The sequence below is a fragment of the Arvicanthis niloticus genome, chromosome 14 (assembly GCF_011762505.2).
Source record: "Arvicanthis niloticus isolate mArvNil1 chromosome 14, mArvNil1.pat.X, whole genome shotgun sequence".
NCBI lineage: Eukaryota > Metazoa > Chordata > Mammalia > Rodentia > Muridae > Arvicanthis > Arvicanthis niloticus.
The window spans coordinates 28,413,500-28,436,911 of record NC_047671.1 but is presented as its reverse complement, the minus strand read 5'-3'; the positions used below and the strand labels follow the sequence as shown (position 1 = coordinate 28,436,911).

Here is a 23,412-nt window from a genome sequence, read left to right as displayed (position 1 = left end):
TGAGGACTCAGGGTTAATAAGATATCCTGGTGAGCCTAATACAGTCATTAGAAAGCCCTTTAAAAAGAAGGTTTAGGAAAATGGAGGCTCTCCTCTAGGGTCAATGACCTCGCCAGCCATGGACAGCTGGCTAAGTTTACAGTGCAAGGCATGAATTGCTTCCTATAGAGTGGTTCTAAAGTCCAGTTAGAACCTGTTGGTTACCCCCAAGATAAAGGTGCCACTACTGCATCTCTGGGAGTATCTTCTTTTAAAGATTCATTTAATTTTCTATGTATGTATGAGCATGCCAGGTGCCCACAGTGACCAAAAGAGAATATCACATCTTGGAGGTTCTGGGAGCAAAATTCAGGTCCCCTGGAAGAGCATCAAGAATGCTTGACTGCCAAGCCTTCTCTCCAGCACACACCTCCCCCCTCCCCTTGGGGATATTGTGCCATGCCAGTCATTGTTATGGTACATGGAATTGATAGCTAGGTAGGATTATTAACTGCTTTTCTCTCTTGACAGCTTGCATAGCACCTTTAGGTCCTATGAGAGCTAGTCCTCGGGAAAAAGAACTTCCAGGTCAGTACAGATCAATTCCTCCAAGTCCTGTGTCCAAAGCATGTGGACTTCAGTAACAGGGTCTTATCTTCAAGTTCAGCGAGACAATCAAGGGCAATAGCAGTAGCCTGTATTGTTTTCAGAGTCTACTGGATTCCCCTGACCAACAACTCTGCCATTTTCCTAAACCAATGTAAGGTCTGCCTGTAATCTAAATACTAATCCTTATACACACAGATAAGTCTGACTCACACCCTCATCAAAGAAGCTGCTTTCTGCAAAAGGAGAGTATGACAGAGATCCACAGCTGGCTAAAAGGAAGAGACTAGGTGACCACAGTGTCCCCAGCCTCCACTTACCTACAGAGTGTCCCCTACGCCTAAGCTCAGGAAAGAGCACAGAAAGAGTAGAAAGACTGTTACCAGATTCAGGATTACTCTGCAGTAAGGCACCATGAATTTCTCTAGTGCAAGGCCACCTAAGACAACTTGGAGTCCTAACCTATTGAAACTGAGATAATAATCTTGTTACTTTTCAACACCAAGCTTGTAATAATGTTATAAACCAATAGAAAACCAATATGGTAATACCACATCCGCCTGATTGCTCTCTAGAGGTGAAATGAATGGGTTCAAGATATGTGTGCAGACTTTAGAAAGCACACAGTGTAAAACATGTAACCTACCATCCATTTCGCACAGGGCGAATGATGGCCAAAGAAATGACAAACCTGGTGTAATCCCAGCACTCCGGAAGGAGAAAGATTACCAAAAGTCCAAGCCAGCCGAGTCTGTATAGCAAGTTCCAGTTCCAGAATAGCCAGGGCTACAATAGCAACACACAGTCTCAAAAACAAAAGCAACAACAAAAAAACAAAACATAACAAACAAACAAAACTAGGTGTGATCGCCCAGGCCTTCATTCCAGCACTCAATAGACAGATGTATACAGAACTCTGAGTTCAAGGCCAGTGGCGTCTGCACAGTGAGTTCCAGGATAGCTAAGACTACACAGAGAAACTGTACCAAAAAAGAGGGTGGGGGGAAGGGTGCTGGAAAGATGGCTCAGTTTTCAGAGCACTGGCTACTCTTTCAGGGAAACAGTTCAATTCCCAGCACCTACATGGCAGCTCACAACTGCCTGTAACTCCAGCTCCAGGGGATCCAAGACACACACACACACACACACACACACACACACACAAGCAAGCAAGCAAAGCACTAATGCACATAAAATAAAAATAAACCATTAAAAATAAAAGTAGATAATTTAAAAATAAAGGAAATGACTTGCCCCAGTCACACACAAGTTATTGGGAATTGAGACAACTCTGGTCTCCCAGTTTCCAGTGGTGTGTTTTGAACTTCTGTATGCTCGTGATTGCTCTCTCCCTTCCGCTTTCCTTCTCCCTCTCTTGTCCTGTTTTGTTTTGTTTTGTTTTTTTCAAGACAGGGTTGTTCTGTGTAGCCCTGGTTGTCCTGGAACTCACTCTGTAGACCAGGCTGACCTCAAACTCGCAGAGATCTGCCTGCCTCTGCCTCCAGAGTACTGGGATTATAGGTGTGTGTTACCTGGCCCTCTGCCATCTTTTTTAAGATGGGAGCTGGGGAACCTCAAGAGCAGAGGCTGCTGAGACGAGATAAACAAGGAAAGACAGCCAGACTACTTTGTTTTCCCAGGCTGGCCTGTCTGCCTCCCGAGTGCTCAGACGAAGGCTGTACGGCACCATGACCTGCACAGTTCTCTGTTTTTGTTTTGTTTTTGTTTTTTTTAAACATGTTTAACTAAAATAGGATTACCTTACTTCCCCCTTTGTTTTCTTCCACACAGCCCCTTCCAGCTAGCTACACGCCCTTGAGTCCCTCCTATGTCCCTCACTTTCAAGTTGACAGCCTTTTTCTTTCATTATCATTGCTATATCTTTAAGTATTATTGTTACATACATATATGTGTATAATACACACACACAAATATACCTAAATGCAACCTATTGAGTCTGTTTTTGTTGTTGGTTCCAAGGCTGACCACTCTGCCTTGGACAAGCAATAACGGACTCATCCCTAGGAGAGGCAAATTCTCCTACTCCCAATAGTAAAGAGTTGCCTGTAGCTCTTTCCCTAGAGGTGGGACCCCTCAAACTTTTCTGCCTTCCACATAACATGTCCATTAATATTAGCATTGATCTGTTCTTGATTGTGCAGCTTTTTTTTTTTAATGTAGCCCTTCTTTATGTAGCTCCAGCTGTCCTCCAACTAGCTCTTAGACCAGGCTGGCCTCGAACTCAAGAAGATGCAACTGTGTCTGCCTCCCAAGTGCTGGTATTAAAGGCATGCATTGCTACCACCACCTCCGTGTAATTGTGTAACCATGAAGACTGTAGTGGCTGGAATGAGGCTATCCCCTAATATATTTGAATATCTACTTCCCTGTGTGGCCTGCTGAGGAAGGATTAGGAGGTGTGACCTTTTTGTAGAAGGTTTGTCACTGGAGGTGGGCTCTGAAGTTTCAAAAGCCTGTGCCAGGCCCAGTCTCATTCTGGCTGCCTCCATCTTGCAGATAAGATCTCAGCTACTGCTCCAGCACCCACCCTGCCTGTCTGCCATCCCACTCTCCACAATGACCATGAACTTACTCTCTGAACCTGCTTACTCTGTAAGCAAGGCCCCAATTAAATGCTTCCTTTTATAAGTTGCCTTGGTCATGGTGTCTCTTCACAGCAATAGAACACAATGACTAAGACAACCTGTTTCACACATAGCAGACTTCCTAGAATTCTGCCTCTTACAATATCCCCTCCTCGTGTTCCCTGTAGATGCAGGCACTGTGATGCAGACATATCCGTCAGGTTTCTTAACCTCACTTTTCAGCTGTGTAAAAGCCCCTGGAAGTTGGCTGAGGCAAGCTGCCTAAGGCACAGAGTCCCAGCAATGTCACAGACACGAAGGAAGGTGGCTTACAAGGATCAAATATGCATACACCAAAAAAAAAAAAAAAAAAAAAACCAAAAAACCCACAAGAGAATCCCTGGTGTTTGCAGTTCCTTACTGGGCTCAGCCCTTTGGCTTCGGGCCCAAATCAAATCTACTAAAGTTACTTATTCTTCACTGAGAACAAGAGCATCAGAGAAGAGAAGAGAGACAAGAGAACTGTGCTTAGAGCAAGAGATTCTTCCAAGGGCACGGGGAGAGAGGGACAGAGCCTGTGAGTACAGACAGGGCACTAGGAGGAGAACAGCAGACAACTTGCCTGGGTTTCAGCTCTGGCCTAGCATAGCTTCTCTGACACAGAACATCCCCTCTCCTCAGTAGACACTGAATAAACACTTGGAACTCAACAAAGCCGGAAGATCTTCTGTTTAGATGAAGCTATGGGAACCCTTCCAAGAGCAGGGAGTACTTTAAAAGCCAAAGGGAATGTAGGACCCTTTGCTCCACTCTGAGACTGCAGAGGGGTGCTGAAAACCCAGACTCTGCGGCCAGGCAGCTTGTGCTGAAATGTGGGCCCAGCACTTTCTGGCTGAGCAACCTTAAGTAAGCTAATTGAACTTCCTCATCTCCTGTTTACTCAGCTGAAAACAAAACCAAATATGGGGGGAAAGTAATCTGCCTCGGGATTAAGAGAATTTATCTGAGATAATCGCACACAGCACATAGCACTCTTCTCACAGAGTAAACGCTCTGCAAATATTAATTCTTATCATGATTGGAAATTCCTGCCCGTGAAGAACCATTAGCCTAAGCAAACACCCTCCCCTCCTCAGCTAAACTCTGTTAGCATCCCAGACCTGCAAAGAACTTCTACTTCATGAACAGGGATGACAAGATGGTGCCGCTGCTTGGACCTAGTCTGCCTCTGAGGTGGAACAGTGGAACATCACTGAGAGGAGGTGCTGTCTGGTGGCAGGTTATAGGTCAGGGGACACCGCCTTGGAGTGATTAGACCAGTCTCACAGAGTGGGTTCGTTACCATGAAAACAGGTTATTACATACCAAGGTCACATGCCACATACTTGCTAGCATGTTGGTTCACACATCGCCCTTTCTTCTTTACCATGAGTTGTGTCACGTTCTCAAACCCCTAGAACAGTAAAGCAAATAAACTTCTTTTTCAACCAAAGCAGCCTGGAATATTTTTGTTATATCACTATAAAGCCAACTAAGACAGATGACGGTGCAAACTAATGATTTTTTTTTTTTAACATCAACCATCACAGTCAATAAACTGACCTATTTCTCTGGTCCAAGTATGAAACGGATACAGTTAGCCAGTCAACCTAATTGGATAACTACTGATGGCACCATGACTAATACTGGAGACCGAGGCGTAGGATTAGACACATGGATAAATAAGATAGCTTTTGCTCTCTCGGCAGCTGTTCCACTTGCAGAAGGAGGATGACACAACACTAATGCCTTCATTGTGGTATTGTGGAAACTAAATGATCGAGCAAGCATAAACCACTACTGTTGTGGAACCTAAAATGCCCAGGTGCTATGGAGATGTGGTGGAAACATTAAGAGGTGGGACTCAGTGAGAGGTCTTCTGATCCTTGAAAGAGTGTCCCTGAGGGGACAGAGTCCCCAGACCCATTCTCTACTCCCTTTATTAAAATGTGTTGTGTTTTATAAAAAAGAAAGAAAGAGCCAGGATATGTTTGGTAGAGGGCGGATTGGTGAGATGGAAGGGGATGCCTCTGCAGGCCCATGCTGAGGCATCCCTTCCCCCTGAGGTACCAGCCATACGACAGATATAGTATGAAATAGAGTTGATTTAGCGCATAGGGAGGGGAGTTGAGAAGTGAGGAGGGGGTAGGAGGAGAGGAGAGGCTGACACATGATGGGGGAGGGGGAAAGGGGAGAAAGGGTCAGGGAGAGAAGGGGCAGAGAGTAAGCGTGTTAGAGAGTAAGAACAAGGAGAGGGCGAACAGCCTCTTTTATAGTAAGCCAGGTATAACTGGCTGTTGTCAGGTAACTGTGGGGTGGAGCCTAGAAGGAATGCTAACAAACTGTCTCCCACCTTCCAAGAATCGAGCAGCTCGGGGCCCCACCACACTGTCACATGCCACATGCCACATGCCACATGCCACATGCCACATGCCACATGCCACATGCCACATGCCACATGTCTTGGAGACTTGATGTTGTTGAACTCCAGAACTACAAGCCAAAAACAATTCTTTTCTTTTTATAAGTTGATTGTCTTGGGTGTGGTGGTAACAGAAAGCTGACAAATGCAAGCGCTTTAGGGCTTCACAGAATTGACCTAACCAAAAGAAAACAGAAAGCGGGGTGGGACAGGAGACTCTTTCCAAAGAGGTCAGAAGCCCTAACACTAGCTAGGGGCAATGGCAGTCTAAACCTGATTTGAGTCCAGAGGAGGCAACCACAGTGATAAGTTTGATAACTTTCCATGGTCTGTCGCAAGCTTTGACCTTCTACTGAAGCAGCTGACCCTTCACGTCTGAACTGAAGGGAAGAGTTAGCTTTTGGGAGGTTGCCAGCGTTTATCCAACTGGTTTTACCACCAAGGACCTTGCTGAGGAAGGAGGCAATAAAAGAGATTACTTCCTGCTCGCAGGCAAGCTTAATTATCCCACAGCAAGAAAAGGGCAGATAGAGGCAGGTGGCATCCTGCAGGTGTGGTCCTCACCCAGCTCCCCGGCCAGAACTTGGGGCAGCTGTTTCTTATCCACCAGACACCGCAGTGAGGGGACAGGTCTGAGTCACTGGTCCTGCAAGTGGCTGAAGATGTGACTCCAAATATCTTTCAGAAAATGAACCGTGGCCAGGCACAGTGGTGCACGCCTCTAATCCCAGCACTTGGGAGGCAGAGGCAGGTGGATCTGTGAGACTTGGACTAATCTGGTCTATATCGTGAGTTCCAGGACAGCCAGGGCTGTGTACAGACGCTGTTCCAGAAGAAAAGAAACCAACAAAACAGAAAGTGAACCAGGGAACACTACAAGGATTCACCAGTACCATGCCTCTTACAGAACGGCTCTCTGAGGCTCTATTCTCAGAAAGAGCTGTTGAGGGTGTCAAGGAAGGATGCAGTGTCTAAAATAGAGAAGGCAAGCCAACTATGAAGAAAGGTTATCACCACAACCTTCAGCCTAGGACACCAAATGCCTGGGACCCACCACTTATCCTCCTTGCCTGCCTTTCTTGCTCTCTTCTTAGAATGCTAAATCCTGGTTCAATCTACTGAAATGTCCCCAAGTTTTTCTAGACTCGTACTTATTAAAATACCAGTGGCGCTCACCAGCCATTCTTCTATCTCATCGTTTATATTAGTTTTTATTTCTTCTCTCTCATAATTGTATTTTCTTCACACAATTTCTGGAGAGGTTGGTTGGTTGGTTTGTGTGGGTGCACACATACAAACACACAATAATGGGACACATGTCCCACGTAATCACATAGAGATCGATGAAACAAATTTGTGGAGTCTGTTCTCTCCTTCCACCTTACATGGGTTCCAGGGATTGAACTCAGATTGCAAGTCTTGCCGGACAAGCTTCTTTAAGAGCTGGACCATCTCAGCAGGTCTATTTTGCATATGTGGGACAGGGTCTCCAGTAGCCTGGTCTCAAACTCACTGGCCTTTTTCAAGGTCATCCTTCAGCCTCCACCTCCTGCGTGCTAGGATTATAGACATGTGACACACTATTCCTAGTTTATGTGGTACTGGAGATTGAACCCAGGGCTTCTGTATGGTAGACAAGCCCTCTACCAACTGTTCCACATTCCCAGACCCTGAATGCCTGCTTCACAATCTAACCTCAGCTTGTTCAGCACTGGTTGGCTCCCTTTTGTTGGCTTTTATACCTAACAGGCTAAAGCCTTATCCCTTTGATCTCCTCAAACGGAAGCCCGTGAGAATGGACGCTCTGTGTTTTGTCTATTGCCACATCATCAACATCTACCACAGTGCCCAGTACATCATGGGATCAATAACGTAAGACTGAGGAGAGAATCGAGTGGGAAACTAGGTGTGTCACATTTGGGCCCAAACCATGGAACTCAATTAGCAGAAGAGATCCAAAAAGAAACCTGACTCCTGCAAAAGTCTCACTAGCCGTCTAAGTTGGACCGTATCTCCAAAATAAACTTCAGCCTCTGATTCCATCATTTTCTGGGCTGAACATCCAAGGATTGTGGGGGCTCCTTTCTCTCCCAGTCCACCCTGTACCTAACAGGGGACTGGCCAGCCTTTTAGAATCAAGTCCCGTAGGATGTCCTCCTGTCAACAGGCTTGGACTGATGTGCACAAATTTACAAAGTAGGGTGACACAGATGGATGGTGCCCGCAGTGTGAGCCTTTCTCTGCTCCCGGAAAAGGACAGGGAGGCTGGTGAAAGAAGGGAAGTTTCCCATACCGTGTCCAGCATGAGGACATCCCAGCCACCTAGTAAGTCTTGGAACTAGCAGCTCCCTTTCCATTGTGTAATAGTTAGCCTCAAACATTTGCCAGCCTGGCATAATCATTTCACCAGGGAAATTCGTTCCAAATAAATGAGCCAAAGGAAGGAAGGAATGAGGCACACAGAATATCAAAAGTGTGACATGAATCAAATCAGAAACCTTTCTCTAATATTCCAAGATCCTGAAGGGGCACTCTGTCCCTGTCTCACCCAAACTGACCTTACTTCTCCAAAATTCCTAATAGACTACAGACCTGCTCAAGGCTTGGGTTTCTGCTCCTCTGTGGCCAGAAAATGGAAAAACACAGGATATTTATTTCAGAAAAGCAGCCAGAGCCCTTTGAGACTGAGTGTAGACTGCATTTGACCGGCCAATCACAGCTTCAGAAACCAAGAGCAAGCCAGCAGGAAAGAAAACATGGGCTAAATCCACAGCATCCTCTTTAAGGCGGGACCATCCATCATTACTTGCCAGTGACCTGAGTACTGCTGTGTGCAGGCTGACGAAGGAGAATCTCCATGGATGCAAGGCCTCTGTGACAGAGGCAGAGCACAGAGTGGGGGGTGCTAAGCCTCTGCCTCACTGTGTAATACTAAACCAGCCACTTTCCCAAAGAATGTTCCACATGTACGGCATGCAGATGAATGGCCCCCAAAAGATTTCAATGTCTTGGTCCCTTGAAAAGGAATCATGACTCACAGGGTGGGGCCGTGAGAACAAAGGCAAGAGAGTTTGCAGATGTGGTTCATCTGCAGGGCGTTGATATGGGAGAGTATCCTAGAATATCCAGGTGGGCCCAATGTATCACAGGAACCCTTTAAAAGTCAAGTGGAAGGAAGGTTAGGAAAGGGGTGGTCCTCAATTTTCCTAATACTGCGACCCTTTAATACGGTTCCTCCTGTTGTGGAGACCCCCCCCAACCATAAATTATTTTTATTGCTACTTCATAACTGTAATTTTCTGTTCAGATTTTTAATGTAAACATCTGGTATGCAGGATATCTGGCCCCAGCGAAAGGGTCGATCAACTCCCCAAAGGGTCACAACCTACAGGTTGAGAACCACTGGGTGAGAAGGGACTTGTTGATTCACTGCTGGTCTGAACGAAGAGAAAGGCTGCTGACAGCCAAAGGCTGCAGTGCCTGTCAGAAGCAGAAACTGGCCCTCTGTTAGCAGCTCAAAAGAAAATGGTGACCTCGGACCCACAACCAAAGGAAGTAAATTCTGTCAGTGACTCAAGGAAGGAAATGTTTCTACCCTAGAGCCTCCAGAACAACCACCCGATGGCGTCTGACTTTACTCTCATGGCACCCAAGCAGATGCTGGCCTATGGAACTGAATTAAAGTGTCCGAAGCTGCCAGATTTAAGTCTCATGAACTGGATTTGAAGGATTTGGGTTTTTGATTTGTTTGGTCGGGTTTTGTTGTTGTTGTTGTCGTCGTCGTCGTCGTCGTCGTCGTTTTTGTTGTCTTTTACTTATTCTTTACATTTTTATTCATTGTTAGAGGAGGGAGGGACTGTGCACGCCACAGTATATCACACATGTATGGATAATAAGCAGCTTAGGGGGACTCAGGCCTCTCCTTCCACCATGGGTTCCTAGAATCAAACTCAGGTCATCAGGCATGCAAGGCAAGTGCCTTTACCAGCTGAGCCATCTGGCCAGCCCTGTGTTCTATTTTATTTTTAATGTTGTATGCATGTACACAGGTTTGTAACCGTGCAGGAGAATGTGTACACATGCCAGCAAACCTCAAGGATCCACCCGTCTCCACCTCCCCAGTGCTGAAATTGTAAGCGCGTGCCACCCTGCCGCCCTTTTCCGCATGGACTCTGGGAATCAAACTCAAACCCTCATTCTTGCATGAGAAATGCTTCCCTGGGAGCTCTCTCCCCAGCCCTAAATATGGCAAATGATTAATGGTGCACGATTAGATCCTAAGCAAATTCCTCTTTCTGATTGTACTTCAGTTCTGCTATCAGTCAAAAACTAGAAACAAAAGACAAGATAAATTCTGAGGGTCTGGCCTGCTCTCGGAAATTGGCAGTGCACGCTGCTGCGGTTCGGCCACCCGCATAGCTCCGCCCCATCCCTTCCCCGCCCCCATGCTCTACACACAGCTCCACCCCATCCCTGGGATGCTCTATACACAGCTCCGCCCCATCCCCTGTTCCAGGATGCTCTACGGTTGAAGATCATTAATAAAAATGCAGAAAAGAGTGAAATAAAGAATAGAATATGGATGCCACAGGAAATAATCATATGAAGCAAATTAATCTAATCTCAGGATGATCAATACAAGGAGCTAGAGCCATTAAATGACGTCTAGGAGACCAAGAAGGAAGTTAAGGATTTGGGACCCCCAAGAAGGTGAAGTACAACAGGCTGATTAGCCGTGTCTGCCTGGTGCAGGGGGCAGAAATAGCAACACATGCCGGACACTTACCGTTGTTGACTCAAACTAATTCAGGAAGTACAGTTTTTTCTCTCTCTCCTCCTCCTCCCTCTGCTGCTCCCTTTCCTTGATCCTGTATAGTGGGTCATATCCAGTCAACCAATCAGAATCCAAATCAATGGATAATGACGTTATATCTATCTATAACCAAAACTGTAAATATACAGTTTAAGTCAGGCTTGCCTTTATCTAAAATGCAGGCGGTTCTAACTCTGATCTGTTTACCCTTTAGGCGGCTCTGCACTTAGCCTTGAATATCCTGGTCTTTCTTGAAGTTCACCTTCTACCTCCAGAAAGAACTTTAAGGGGCTGAGAGTCCCTAGTGATCCACAAGAATACGTGCCAATGAATTCTCACTTAACTTCTCCCACGCCATCCCGCAGCTAATGCAATAGTTGATCCCTGTTTCTACAGGATTTGGAGAAATTTGTAGGCCAGATGCTGAGGCCAGACTGTCTGGTATCAGTATCACACTACACGGGGCCATTTCCTGTGAGACTGTGGATGACTTATTTTATCCAGAGCTCAGTTTGCTCGACTGTTAAATGGAAGGAATGATGGTCCTTCCCTAATGGGATCACGGTAGAGACTAAATGAAAAAGAATATGTGTAAAAGCCGAGATCACAGCTTATGCCTGGATCACGGGAAGCCTAAACCAATCAACGTCAAGTAGGACTGTTATTCTGTCATTCAGACTGTGTGGCCAGGCTAGGGGGCTGGGGTACCACAGGGTGCAGCATGACCTAGGCAACTCTTATCCAAAAGAGCCTTTAATTGGGGGCTGGCTTACTGTTTCAGAGGGTTAGTCCACAGTCAGCATGGCAAGAAGCAGGCATACTGCTAAAGGGTTAGCTGGGAGCTTTACATCCTGATCTGTAGGCAGCAGGCAGAGATAGACACACTAGGCATGTCCTTTACAAATCTTAAAGCCCACCCCAAGCGACACACTTCCTCCAACAAGGCCACACCTACTCCAATAAGGCCATGCCCCCTAATCCTTCTAAGCCTTTGCAAACAGTTCCACTCCCTGGTGACTAAGCATTCAATTATATGAGCCTATGGGAGCCATTCTTATTCAGACCACCACCCTCCTATAAAGCATAGGGGTGGGGAGTTTACTGGTATCTATATTTATATTGAACTTGAAGTAAGACCAGTGTAAGACCAAGCAAAACAAAGACCCTGTTTCCTTGGAGACATCCACTTCATTTGTATGTTTTAATCCATTCAGAAGAAACAGATTTTAAGGTGAGATCATAGCACAGCTGGGAAAGCCCCTTAGTCACCCACAGAGGTCCAGCCTCTCACCCAGACAGTTTGTACTTCGGTTTGTGTCTCTGACCCCTTGCACAGCGTTACATGGCGTTCTCTCCCTTCTAGGGACGGAGGGGAAACCCCCAGATTTTTTTGTGCAACAGACCCAGTTCTGAGATCCTGAGGTGTCAGCTTCAGAGACTCCATATAGCGTGACATGCTGCCCTACAGTGTGAGTCACAACCCCGGGAAGGTTTGGAACAGAGAAACACTGGCTTTTTCAGTTCTACCACAGAAGTCTGCAATAGCCTAAAACTCCGCTGGGCTTTCTTGCTGCATGCAGACAGCAGTGTCTTACACAACCTAAAGAACACATGGCTGTGGTTACCACAAACCAACAGGCATCCATCCCACCCTAGTTCCTCATTTTACAGATGAGAACGACTGAATTCGAAGGAGGGAAATGAGCCAGTCACAACTCTGAGATCTCCTGGTCCCCCAGAAACTGCTCTTTCCATCCCACCCTAGGGGAGGCATTCTGTTCCCTCACACTGTTTACCCACCGAGACACTCAGCAGATCACAACAGAGAGCTCAGATCTTTCTGAGGTGAATGACAGCAGTTCTACACAGCAGCCCCGGACTTTGAACAGTTTAAGTATTTTCACGGTCTGCCCACAGCCCAGAGAGGCAGCCACAGGATGTTGCTAGTCACGAAAAACAGCAAACAGGGCTGCATAAAAGCCCATCCAGACGTTCCCCAACATATGCACAGATGTGGATGGTTCACACTTTCCATCGTTTACTCAGTGAACTGTCCCGAGTGCCTACTGTGTAACAGGCCCTGTGCCAGGTCCTGGGCGTGCCTCAGAGATGAGAACAGATAGACTTTCCCTACACTCAAGGAATTGGAGAGGGGCTGAGTGGTGCACGGGAACCAGTAACACTAACTTCTAACAGACCAGATAACACGGAGAAGGAAGCCTAGAGAAGAAAGGTTCCTCTCCAAGATACTTTTCATTTGCTTCCAGACTGAAAAGGATGTTCTCCCCATTCCACAGTGACTAAACCGTTCACAGAGACCATGATGAAGTTAACTAGATGCCTCTAGTTACTAGTTACCTAGGCTAGAACCCAGCGGTCCTAAGGACAAACTACCGACTCCAGATATTCCAGACTCTGATGACCTGCCCAAACCCTGCGCTGTGCCCAGACGCACCCGGCTCGGGAGTTGAGCGGCCGGGAGCAAGAGCGTTAAGAGTCTGGGGAAGAACAGAAGGCAGGAGCCGGGCAAACCCTAGGGAAAGTGGGCCGGGGCTCACCCACCCAAGCCACAGCCTGCTAAGAGGCCCAAGACTGTGGGCAGAACTTAAAGCTGAGAGCGGAGGTAAGAGACCCAGGTGAGGAAAAGAAACTCAAAAATAGCAAGGCAGGAGAGGGCACCCGGGTGAGGGCAACGGGAGGGCAGGTCGAGAATCCCGGCGTGCTCAGTTCAGCTGGAGCCCCACAAAAGACACCCTTCGATCTCACTCACCCCAGATCCGATCCCGATCCTCCTCAGTCAGGATCACAAACAGCAACCGGTGTTTTTCTGGGTCCCTAGGATCTCAAGGGATCCTCAAGCGACCCCAGCTCAGGAACCTCAGCCTCGCTAGCGCCGAGAACGTGCCCGGGCTCCAAGCCCGGGAGCGCGCAGGAGCGGCTGAGATGCGTGCTCAGCACCCCGCGCGCCACGCACGGACGACTCTGGAATGCACCGCCGCTGGGGACCGCCCCGGAAAGACTGAGCCCCCAGCCTCAGCGCAAAGCCTGCTCCGCTCCTCCCAACCTCCCCAGGACTGCTGTAAAGAAAGGGAACTCAGAACTGTCCGGCACCTAGCATTACACTCAACCTGTAGCCTTAAACAAGTCTCTTCGTTTCTCCGGGGGACTTCCGCCCTCTGTGTGGTAAACAGAGGGGCTAGCCTACAGTAGGTCCCAAGATCCTTTTCTTTCCAACAGTAGTTTGGATCCAGGCAGTACAGACTCCTGAGTGTAAAACCCTTTGTTTGCCTCTCTGTTCTGTTCAGCTGGGATAGTAGCACTAACCCTCTTGTGAAGACAGAGTAAAAAGCCTCAGTGTGAAGCTAGTTGGTGGCCTGCCATAACACACCTCCACGCATTGTTTATTTTGTGATAACATGAAAAGTCCAAGGTGATCAACACCCCATTAGAATTCTGGTGAGAGACTTGCCACTCCCTCTGTTAATGAACCACTTCCCCAAACGACAGTGATAATTCTGTAGGCTCCTGCCTGACTGTATAGTCCTCTATGATACAGGGACTGAAGGAGGACTTTTTATCCATTCCTCGTATTTATTTTGGAAACAGGGTCTCTCTAGAGAGCCCTGGCTGTCCAGGAACTCATTATGTAGACCAAGCTGCCCTACAGAGAGCCGACCGCCTCTACCTTGGATTAAAGGTGCAAACTGCATCAGATTTCTATTCATCTTCTAATTCTACAGCCTTTCCATCCATCTCACTCTTAGGGAGGGCGGGGTCCCAGGCTACCTGTGCCTTGAAAACTGGAGTTTCTTCTTTTTTCTAGTGCATATTAGAACCACGCTGGCTTGCCCTGGCTGACGTTTGATCTAGTATCAGCCTTGACTTTTATCTCCCCACACACCCGGTTTCCTCTGACTCAGAGATGAGGTCAGCAGAAATGACAAGCCATTACCAGAAGCCTTAGACCCAGGGCCATGAGAACAAAGGATTGATGTGGAAAGTGACTGGAGGAAAATTCTGAGAGTCATTCTTGATCAACAGAGGAGGTGTGTGGTCCTCAGAACGAGTGCAATCCATTTCTAAGTGTTAGAGGGAATCATGATATAGAACGTTCCTTTATTACTGGAACAGGATGCCACTGTGTGTTTCGGGGTGGGGGGTGTCCTTCAAGTGGGCAACTAGTGACTGAATGTGTCCTGCCATGACTGAAGGTTTCGCTCTTGAGACGATGCAAGACCTAGGGCTGGAGCCAGCAATCTGGTGTCTTTTCCATTTAGCAGTACTCTGCTCATTAGCTAAAGAGTCATAAACGTCTTGCTTTCTTCAATTATAAAGCAGTAAAATGGGAACTACTCATCCTGATACAGTTATGAATAAAGATTCATTCAGGGAGTTGGGGATTTAGCTCAGTGGTAGAGCGCTCACCTAGCAAGCGCAAGGCCCTGGGTTTGGTCCTCAGCTCAAAAAAAAAAAAAAAAAAAAAAATTTCATTCAGGCCTCTGGCTCCTGTTACTCTATCTATACTAGATCCTCTGGCACTCCTCTCAGATAGCCTGTGTGCATTATGAAGATCCTGCAGCTCTGGACCTGTAGGACCAGCCCCTTCATGTGCTCCAGCAGTTCATAGATGGGGTAGAGGTTGGGACATAAGCTGGCCAGCACTGTCTCAGCTAGCTCATCCAAGGCTACAGCTAGCAAGGGCCAGGTCTCCTGAGCTCAGACTTTCAGGCTGACTCACCAGTACCCCACCACCAGAGACAGCGCTACTCTGCTGCCCAGGTGAGGTACAGGGTCCACTCTTGAGTGCTGCAGCTGGCAAGAGGTGGGGCCAGCTCTGTGCAGCCCTTGAACATCAACCATAGTTCCAGCTGCCTGCCCAGACCAGGAACACACACATACCCTTTGGTGATAATATGAGCCATGTTAGACACAGACCAAGACATGGTCCTTAGTGGTAGCATGGGGCCAGGACTTCAACTCTGTGTCAAGTGGTAGGGCAGGCTACCCACATCAGGCTATTCCTTCCTCCCCGCCCTTGAGTCTCCAGTTCCACTTTTCTTCATAGTGTGCAAATCATTCTGCTTCTCTTTCTCTCCCATCTCTCCACCACATATTTGCACATCATAGTGACTACCACTGTAGGTAGGTCGCATGCCTGGCAGGCCACTCATTTATGTCTTCTACCAGCCCAAGCCGTGTGCCATGGCCACTCATTTATGTCTTATGAAGCAAGAAGACAAAAACATTGCACACAGGCATACAGGCATACACACACACACACTCACACACACACCTTGTTTATTGTTTCTGTATGCTTGAGAATGGAAACATCTTTGGGTTGTATCAATGTGCCTCTTCTATCTTATCATCTTATCTGTTGTAGAAGGGACAGGTCACCATAGGAAGTTTTATTATGCTTGCTTTTAACTTTTGCAGGCTGGCTTGATGGTTCTACACTTCACACTCATTGCTTGTCCAGAGCTACCTCTGTGAAGAAACAGGAGGTGGAAACACTGGGTAAGAGTTGTGCTTTATAGAGATTATTGAGCCATACTAAGAACTGATACATGAATATTACATTTATAAATATGATAAAAATAGTTGGAGTTATCAATGAAACTGAATATGCCAGAATGTGAATGATAACTAAAAGATAAAAACTGAGTGGGAGGCTTATAGAAGCTTCAGAAAAAAAGAAAATTCTGTTCATGTTGGTTACAGCCCCTACAGATGCTGAATCTGAAGTAAAACAATGAAATATGTTAGTACTTCTACTAACTAGCCTTAAAAACCTTTGTAGTTGGTCCTACTGGTGCACATGTTTACTACCAGCAGAGATAAGCGATCTCTGTGAGTTTAAGGCCAGCCTGGTATACATAGTGAGTTCCTGGACAAAGAGGGCTACATAGAAAAATCCTGTCTCAAAAATAAGAAAGGAAAAGAAAGAGGGAGGAAGGGAGGGAGGGGAGAAGGGAAGGAGGAAGAAAATGTATCCTTTATTCTTAATTGCTATATTAATGTAAGAGAAGGAATTTTTTCTCTGTACTAAAATGACAAAACTTAGCATGATTACTCATGCCCTGTGACCTTTGCACTCAGGAGGCTGAGGCAGGAAGAATGCCAGGAGTTGGGTGCCAGCCTGGGCTACCAGTCAGTTCCGGGCAGCCTGGACTACAAAGTGAGACTCTGTCCCCGAAAAATAAAAAATTAAGAAAGGAATAAAAAAAAAGAGAAACTGGTCTTGTGATATTTTATTATTATAAGAGACGGTAAAGACTATTCTTTAAATTCTGTGTAATCCGATTAAACAGGAGTGAGTTGGAGGTCTTTCTGTTGACTTTGTCACACCTTTGATTATTTAAACCAAACAAATACCAACAACAAAAACCAGCTCAGGTCCCTCATTTCAGAAATAACTGAAGTCCTTACAATTACTCCTCAGTTACATTTATCTAATAATAGAGGGTCATTAGTCTTGTTAATAGTTACCATATCTACAACCAACCATTGTTCCCAAGCATCTATGTTTCTGTCTCATGGTGGTGACTGCTCTCTTCTGAAAACGATTCTATGTTGTCTTGCCAAGATCAGTTATACGGCAGCAGAGTACTTGCCTAGCAAGTTGCCCAGGATTTTATCCACATAGCACAAAAAATAAAAATAATCCTCAATGCCCAAGATCAGTTCCAGAATTTAAAAAGATATAATTGGTAATTTTTTTTATATGTCAGCTACTTTGGAGCTTTCTTCCTGGACAGATAAATTACTAAGGGCTTGGTTTTAGTCTCTACCATATGAAAAATAAGCAACAGAGATACTGGAATTAATCAGCTATGTTTGATATGCTCCATATTTATTAGCTTAATAATATCAGAATGGCATTATATATTAATCACACAAAACAGGACAAGTCATCCAATAAAAGAAGTAAATTTGCTCTCCCTTTATGTAACACGTGTGTGTGTGTGTGTGTGTGTGTGTGTGTGTGTGTGTGTGTGTAGCAGAAACTGAGCCCAGGACCTCACACATGCTAGGCAAGTATTTTTAGTAGTAAGCTACATATCCCTGGAGCCCTGTGTCACTCTTTGAAGTAGATGTATCATTGTACATTCTTGTCCTTGAGGAAAAACTGTCAACACAGTAGAGAATGTTAATTCTCTTCTAACCTAGTATAGTTGCCTCCTGACATAAACTAACAGAATTTTTAGTTTAGTCAAACCAGATGGCTTTCACTTTCTATCTCTACTGTCCTGAAGATGGATGCTATAATAGCTTATAGCTTATAGCATCTTCAAGAGGGGAAAGCAACTCAAGTGTCTTGGAGGCATTCTTACCTGGAACAGAATTAAGAGTCAAGTTTCTCAGTATTATAGCTAAGAGCAGACATCCATGGCCTAAAACATAGGACTATATCAGGATTGCGAAGGCATTTTCTAGTCAGAAGCAAACGATCACAGAAGCATACTGCTGACATATGAAACAAGAGTAAATCACATGAGCCTAGTAAACCAAGGAGGGAAAGCAAATGACGGTTACCTGTTCAGGAATACTGCCGGATTTGTTTCGGAATGTTTTCCCATGTGCATGAAGCACTATTCTTTCCATTCATTTTGATTATTTGCACTATGCGTATTCAAGTTGAAATGAGACATTTTTAAGGTTTGTAGCTATTTTGTGTACAATTATATATTCAACACAGTAAATAAACACTGGTGCATTGGAGTGTAGCTAAAAGTATATAAAATATGCAGCATTTGGACATCAAATTATTTTAAACATCGAACTACACCAAAAAATTTATGCTGTAACATTCTTGGTCATGATATTAAATATACAAATTTAAAATGTGATTCTTTTAAAATTTGAAAATGGGGCTGGTGAGGTGACTTAGCAGGTAAAGGTTCTCTAAAATGATCTGAGCTCAGTTATAAGATTCCACAGTGAAGCAAAGAATCAACTCCCAAAAGTTGTCCTCTGACCTCTGAACAATGTCAAGTCACATGTACACCAACACACACACACACAAGAATAATGATAAATAAAAAGTAATTTTTAAATGAAATACAATTTGTAAATGTGAGTGAACTCACTTAGAGCCAGACATTAACATAATCGGAAAGGGGAGGAGCTCTGACACAAACGCCATTGTTCAGGTTAGCAGAGGGAAAGGAGGCACAGTTACTTTCAAAGATGATCATAGTTTGCTCTCCGGGTAGAATTTAGTCCCAAGTCCTTGGGTGTGGAGGCAGAATCTGTACGTCATGGAGCATGAAGGCCTTCCTCATGGAGCCTGTCCATCCTTCCTGCCTCCACTATCATCGCTCTACAGAAGCATCACACTGGCTGAGGCACACTGGCTGAGGCACACTGGCTGAGGCACACTGGCTGAGGCACACTGGCGCTCCTGTAATCCTCTCTTTAAAGGCATCAACAGCTGCTTTTTTTCTTAGCCGAGGATTCCAAAAGAGCATTCCCAGATTCTGCCACAGCTTTCCCTTCTTTATAACTAATCACCCTTTCCATACGCAAGTCTTTTCTTTGTTTAATGTATTGTACTTTCTCACCACATCCAACAATTTGCCATAGGAAACATTAATCACTTCAAAACCTTTGATTGATGTAACAATCCACAAGAATGTATCAGTTGATATCTATGAAGTGTGTCTGAGGAAAACCGGGTATTCATCCTGCCCAGCTGCATCTGCAAGTTGAAGATGGCAGTCTTGATCCATTTACTGGGATCCACTTTGGGGAAGTACTTTCTATGATTTGGTCATATGAGTCAACAAATTAGCAATCAACAAACTGAATTGTCTATGATGACTTCCCTGGCCTTGTTTCTTACAAAGAAAAAGAAGACAATGAAGTCTCTCTCTTTCCTTCACTACTCTGGATACCAGCAGTTATGTAAAGGGCTTCTGAACAGACTCACCCAGTGGCTTAATTACTTTTCTGTTGTTATGGTAAACACCATGACCAAAAGCAACTTGGGGAGGAAAGGGTTTATTTGGCTTACAAGTCCCAGTCAGAGTCCATCATTCAGGAAAGCCAAGGCAGGAACTCAAGCAGGGCAGGGAGCTGGAGGCAGAACTGAAGGAGAGGCCATGGAGAGATGCTGTGTAGTAGCTTTCTCTGTCTCCATGGCTTCCTCAGTCTGCTTATTTATACAGCCCAGGACCACCTGTCCAAGGGCACAGTGAGCTTGGCTCTCCCACGTCAATCATTAACCAAGACAATACTGCCCCTCTCCCAGACTTGCCTACGGGCCAATCTGATGGAGGCATTTTCTCAATTAAAATCCCCTCTTCCAAGCTATGTCTAGGTTTCTGCCCAGTACCTAACCTACACACCAAAGTTTCTTTGGTGGAAATCTCTCCCTGTATGGCCAAACCTTCCACAGACAGCCAGAACTACAATATTCCAGAGCCTGAACTACAGCTTCTTGGCAGCCTCCTCAACCTTGTCCCAAACACATCAAGCACAGAGGCAGCAGGGCAGCTCCTGCTGTGTGTAAGAGAGTGGCACACAGAGCAGATTGGAGGGTACCACCTGAAAATAGATATTCTTAATGACCTTGATGACTAAATGACCCCTCAGAATTGAGGAATAAATGGGTTTACTGAGTCCCTAAATATATTGGTGTCTGAATAGATAAAAAATAAAATAAAATAATAAGATTCTGTTCTTTTTAATCAGGATATAAGTTTTGTCAGTGGGCAAATTTATTTTATAATCAAAGCCTCCTCAGACATTTATACCTGAATAAATGTCACTCATTGGGCATTATCAATTATTCACTAAGGAGTAAGAACTGTACGTCTAGGGAGGAAGCAAGGCTACAAACACAAAGCCCTCCAGGGAAGTAAGTCCAGTGTCTATTCTTACTCTTGTATAAGGTCCCAGCAGGCACTAACAGACCGCTGAGACGTCCATTTGCTGAAGAGCACAGCAGTTCTAGCAAATGGTGAGAACCCAGAGAAAACATGAATCCACTCATTTTTAGAGACAGACTAGAAGACTTAATGCAGATCAATTTCTTCCCTTCAATTTCCTGGAATTAGGATAGACGTCAAAGAAGTTTCGAGAACTGGGAATGCAGCTCTGTTGGTAGAGTGCTTGCCTAGCATGCAGAGTCCTGGCTTCCATCTCCAACACTTCATAAACCGGGTGTGAAAATGTGCCTCAAGTGATTGACAGGCACATTTTCACTGATGATGTGAGCTTGATCCTCAGAACCCATGAGGGAAAATCAACAAATAACAGCCCAGCATAATGCGGTGCCCTGGTACTACAAAGGTGCAGCACCGCCTTTAACCTTTTAACTTTTCTGTTAAAGTGTTAAGTAAGACAAAGCTCCATTTTAAATATGTTTTTGAAGAAGCTACTTGGCTGAAATTCAAATTCTTCTAGGGTTAGCACTTTTTAAACTCAAAAGATGTGTTCAGAGTTTCACTTTCTGCTAAAATGTGCATTCCATTTATCAAGTGCATCCCTTTAAATCAGCCAACTGTGTAAGAATGTGATGCCAAGCTCTGACCACTCAGAGCACCAGGGCCCCTCTGTGCTATAAATCAAAACACAGCAGAACCCCTGCTGGGTGTGCTTACCTGCTTGATTTGGCATGGCTGCAGAAGCAAATTTGCAGAAGCAAATAAAACTTTTTCTCTTGCTGGATTTTGTAATTTTTTTTTTTTTTACTTAGTTTCATTTCTTCCTTCCTGACTTTCTTTCTTTCTTCCTTTCTTTTCTTTTGTCCCATTTCTTTTTTAAAAAATTAGCTCACTTATTTATTTTTATAAATAAAAGTTCTGCCTGTATGTATGTATGCATGAGGCCCCTGAAAGTTAGGAGAAAAGGTCAGATTCCCTGGAATTGGTGTTACCAGTGGTTGTGAACCACCATCTAGATGATGGTAACTGAATCCCAGGTCATCTGCAAAAGCAACAAGTGCTCTAAATGGCTGAGCCATCTCTCTGGCCACTCAGATACATTTATTACATGCAATGCTAAGGACTGAACACAGAACATCACACACACTTAAAGAGCAGGCTACCAACTGAGCTGTCTCCAGAGTCCAGAAGACACTCCTTTAAAAGAAAATCAACTAGCCTTTGCTGGCATCAAACAAGAAAAAAGACTCAAGTTGCTAAACATGCTTATGAAACAAGAGTCAGGAGTGGAAGATGGAAACTTCTTATGGACCTTTCAGAAATGAAAAGATTTATAGGGAAAACTACTATAATTAACTCCTTTCTTCCAACTTAGATAAATGGACATTCATAGAAAATTCCTAGAAAAAAGAGAATTACCCAAACCTACCATGGTGGTTTGAAAAAGAATGCCCTAGCTGTATGCTCATACTTTTTAATTCAGTCATCAGGGATCAGAACTACTGGAGAAAGATTCGGAGGTGTGGCCTTGTTGGAGGAGGTGTGTCACTAGGGGTGGACTTTGAAATTTTAAAAACCCAAGCTAGACCAGTGTCTCTTTCTCTTCCTGCTGCCTACAGATCCAGATGTAGAGCTCTCTGCGTTCTCCAGCACTTTATCTGCCTGTGTGCTGCCCTGCTCCCTCCCCTCTGTGATGATAATGGACTAAACCTCTGATACTATAAGCAAGCCCCAATTAAATGCTTTCCCTTTTAAGAGTTGACATGGATCCCATGTACAGTCACCTAAGCTAGACACTGATGTGGAAGGCTGGAAGTGCATGCTGTCAAGAACATGACATAGCTGTCTCCTTAGAGGTCTGCCAAAGACTAACACACTCAGAGGACGATGCTCACAGCTAACCACTGATATGATCAAGGGTTTCCCAATGGAGAAATTAGAGAGAAGACTGAAGGAGCAGAAAGGGTTTGTGACCCCAGAAGGAAAGCAACAATACCAAACAACCAGAGTCCCCCAGGGTCTAAACCACCAGCCTGGGAGCACATAGGGAGGGACCCATGACTCCAGCGGTATATGTAGGAGAGGATGGCTTTGTCGGACATAGGTGGGAGAGAAGATTCTTGGTCCCATGAAAAATGAACGCAGAGTGGGGGGGGATGTGTTGGTGGGGAGAGGGTAGTGGGGACAGGGGGTAGGTGGGGGCACAGCCTCATAGAAGCATGAGGAAGGGGGATGGGATAGGAAGTTTCTGGGTGGTGGGAGGAAGTGGGGTAAGGGGATAAAATCTGAAATGTTAATACCCAATTTTTTAAAAAGACGAAAAAAAGAAAAAGAAAAAAGGAGATTTAATAACAAAAATGGAAGGATTTAGAAATTTAGGAGGTAGTTTATATTAATGGAAACAGCATCATAGAAACAGGAAAATCACACCCTCACAGAAGCACAAGGAGGGGGGATGGGATAAGGGGTTCCTGGGTGGTGGGGGTAATGGGATAAGGGGATAAAATTTGAAATGTAAATATTATAACCAATTTTAAAAAGGGGAAAAAAAGAAAAGTTGTTAAAACCAACATCTTTAATAAAATGTCAGCCCTCTAAAAAAAAATATCTTGATACTAAAACTTGTTTTGAGAATTGTATATTGCAGAATACACAGCCTTGGTGTATCTACTCATCAAGCAAACTGAGCAGACCTGCTCAAACCTCTGATGTCCTGGAATTCCATCTGGATGCAGTGAAGACACAGGGTCAGAGGCTTATCAACTTACTTTCCCCCCCACCCTCTTCTAATATATCAACGCCCGTAATCAGCTTGAAGAACTCAATGAAGAGTCAGCACCCCTATTCCCTGGGCTTGGGGACTAAAGTGGTTAATATTGGGCTGTCTTTCTAGGGGAAAGTAGTGGTTTTGTTGGAACAGGGAGGATTAGCTAGGATTTATTGCATAGCCATAACCTATTGGTAGAAATCTGTATAATTATTATCAAGATGAAGTTATAATTTCTTAAATGGTACAAAATTTACTTTGATTTCAAGTTTAAGGTTTTCATTGGTACAAGCTTCTTATTGATATAAAAG

General features: G+C 45.0%; 1 protein-coding gene and 1 long non-coding RNA gene across 8 annotated transcripts in view; one reads left to right on the top strand and one right to left on the bottom strand.

The window, feature by feature from the left end:
- Smim3 (small integral membrane protein 3) overlaps nt 1-23,412 on the bottom strand; it is a 55,199-nt gene that overhangs the window by 12,375 nt on the left and 19,412 nt on the right. Inside the window, exons 1-3 of one of the 7 annotated variants that reach the window (XM_076912605.1) lie at nt 13,215-14,228; nt 10,418-10,499; nt 4,556-4,623 (exon numbers count right to left, since the gene is read on the bottom strand). The exons of 1 other annotated variant lie outside the window; for it this stretch is intronic. In XM_076912605.1, the coding sequence (XP_076768720.1) occupies nt 4,556-4,599 (44 nt within the window). In that variant the 5' untranslated portion in view covers nt 4,600-4,623; nt 10,418-10,499; nt 13,215-14,228. Of the gene's footprint in view, nt 1-4,535; nt 4,624-10,417; nt 10,500-13,214; nt 14,229-15,055; nt 15,932-23,412 lie in introns of those variants that run through there. 5 more of the 7 variants (XM_076912606.1, XM_034518695.2, XM_076912608.1 and 2 more) reach the window with 5 other exon arrangements.
- LOC143434296 (uncharacterized) lies at nt 12,618-16,676 on the top strand. The gene is made up of 3 exons (XR_013103683.1): nt 12,618-13,067; nt 15,881-15,961; nt 16,544-16,676. It is a non-coding gene; the product is annotated as an uncharacterized LOC143434296 (long non-coding RNA).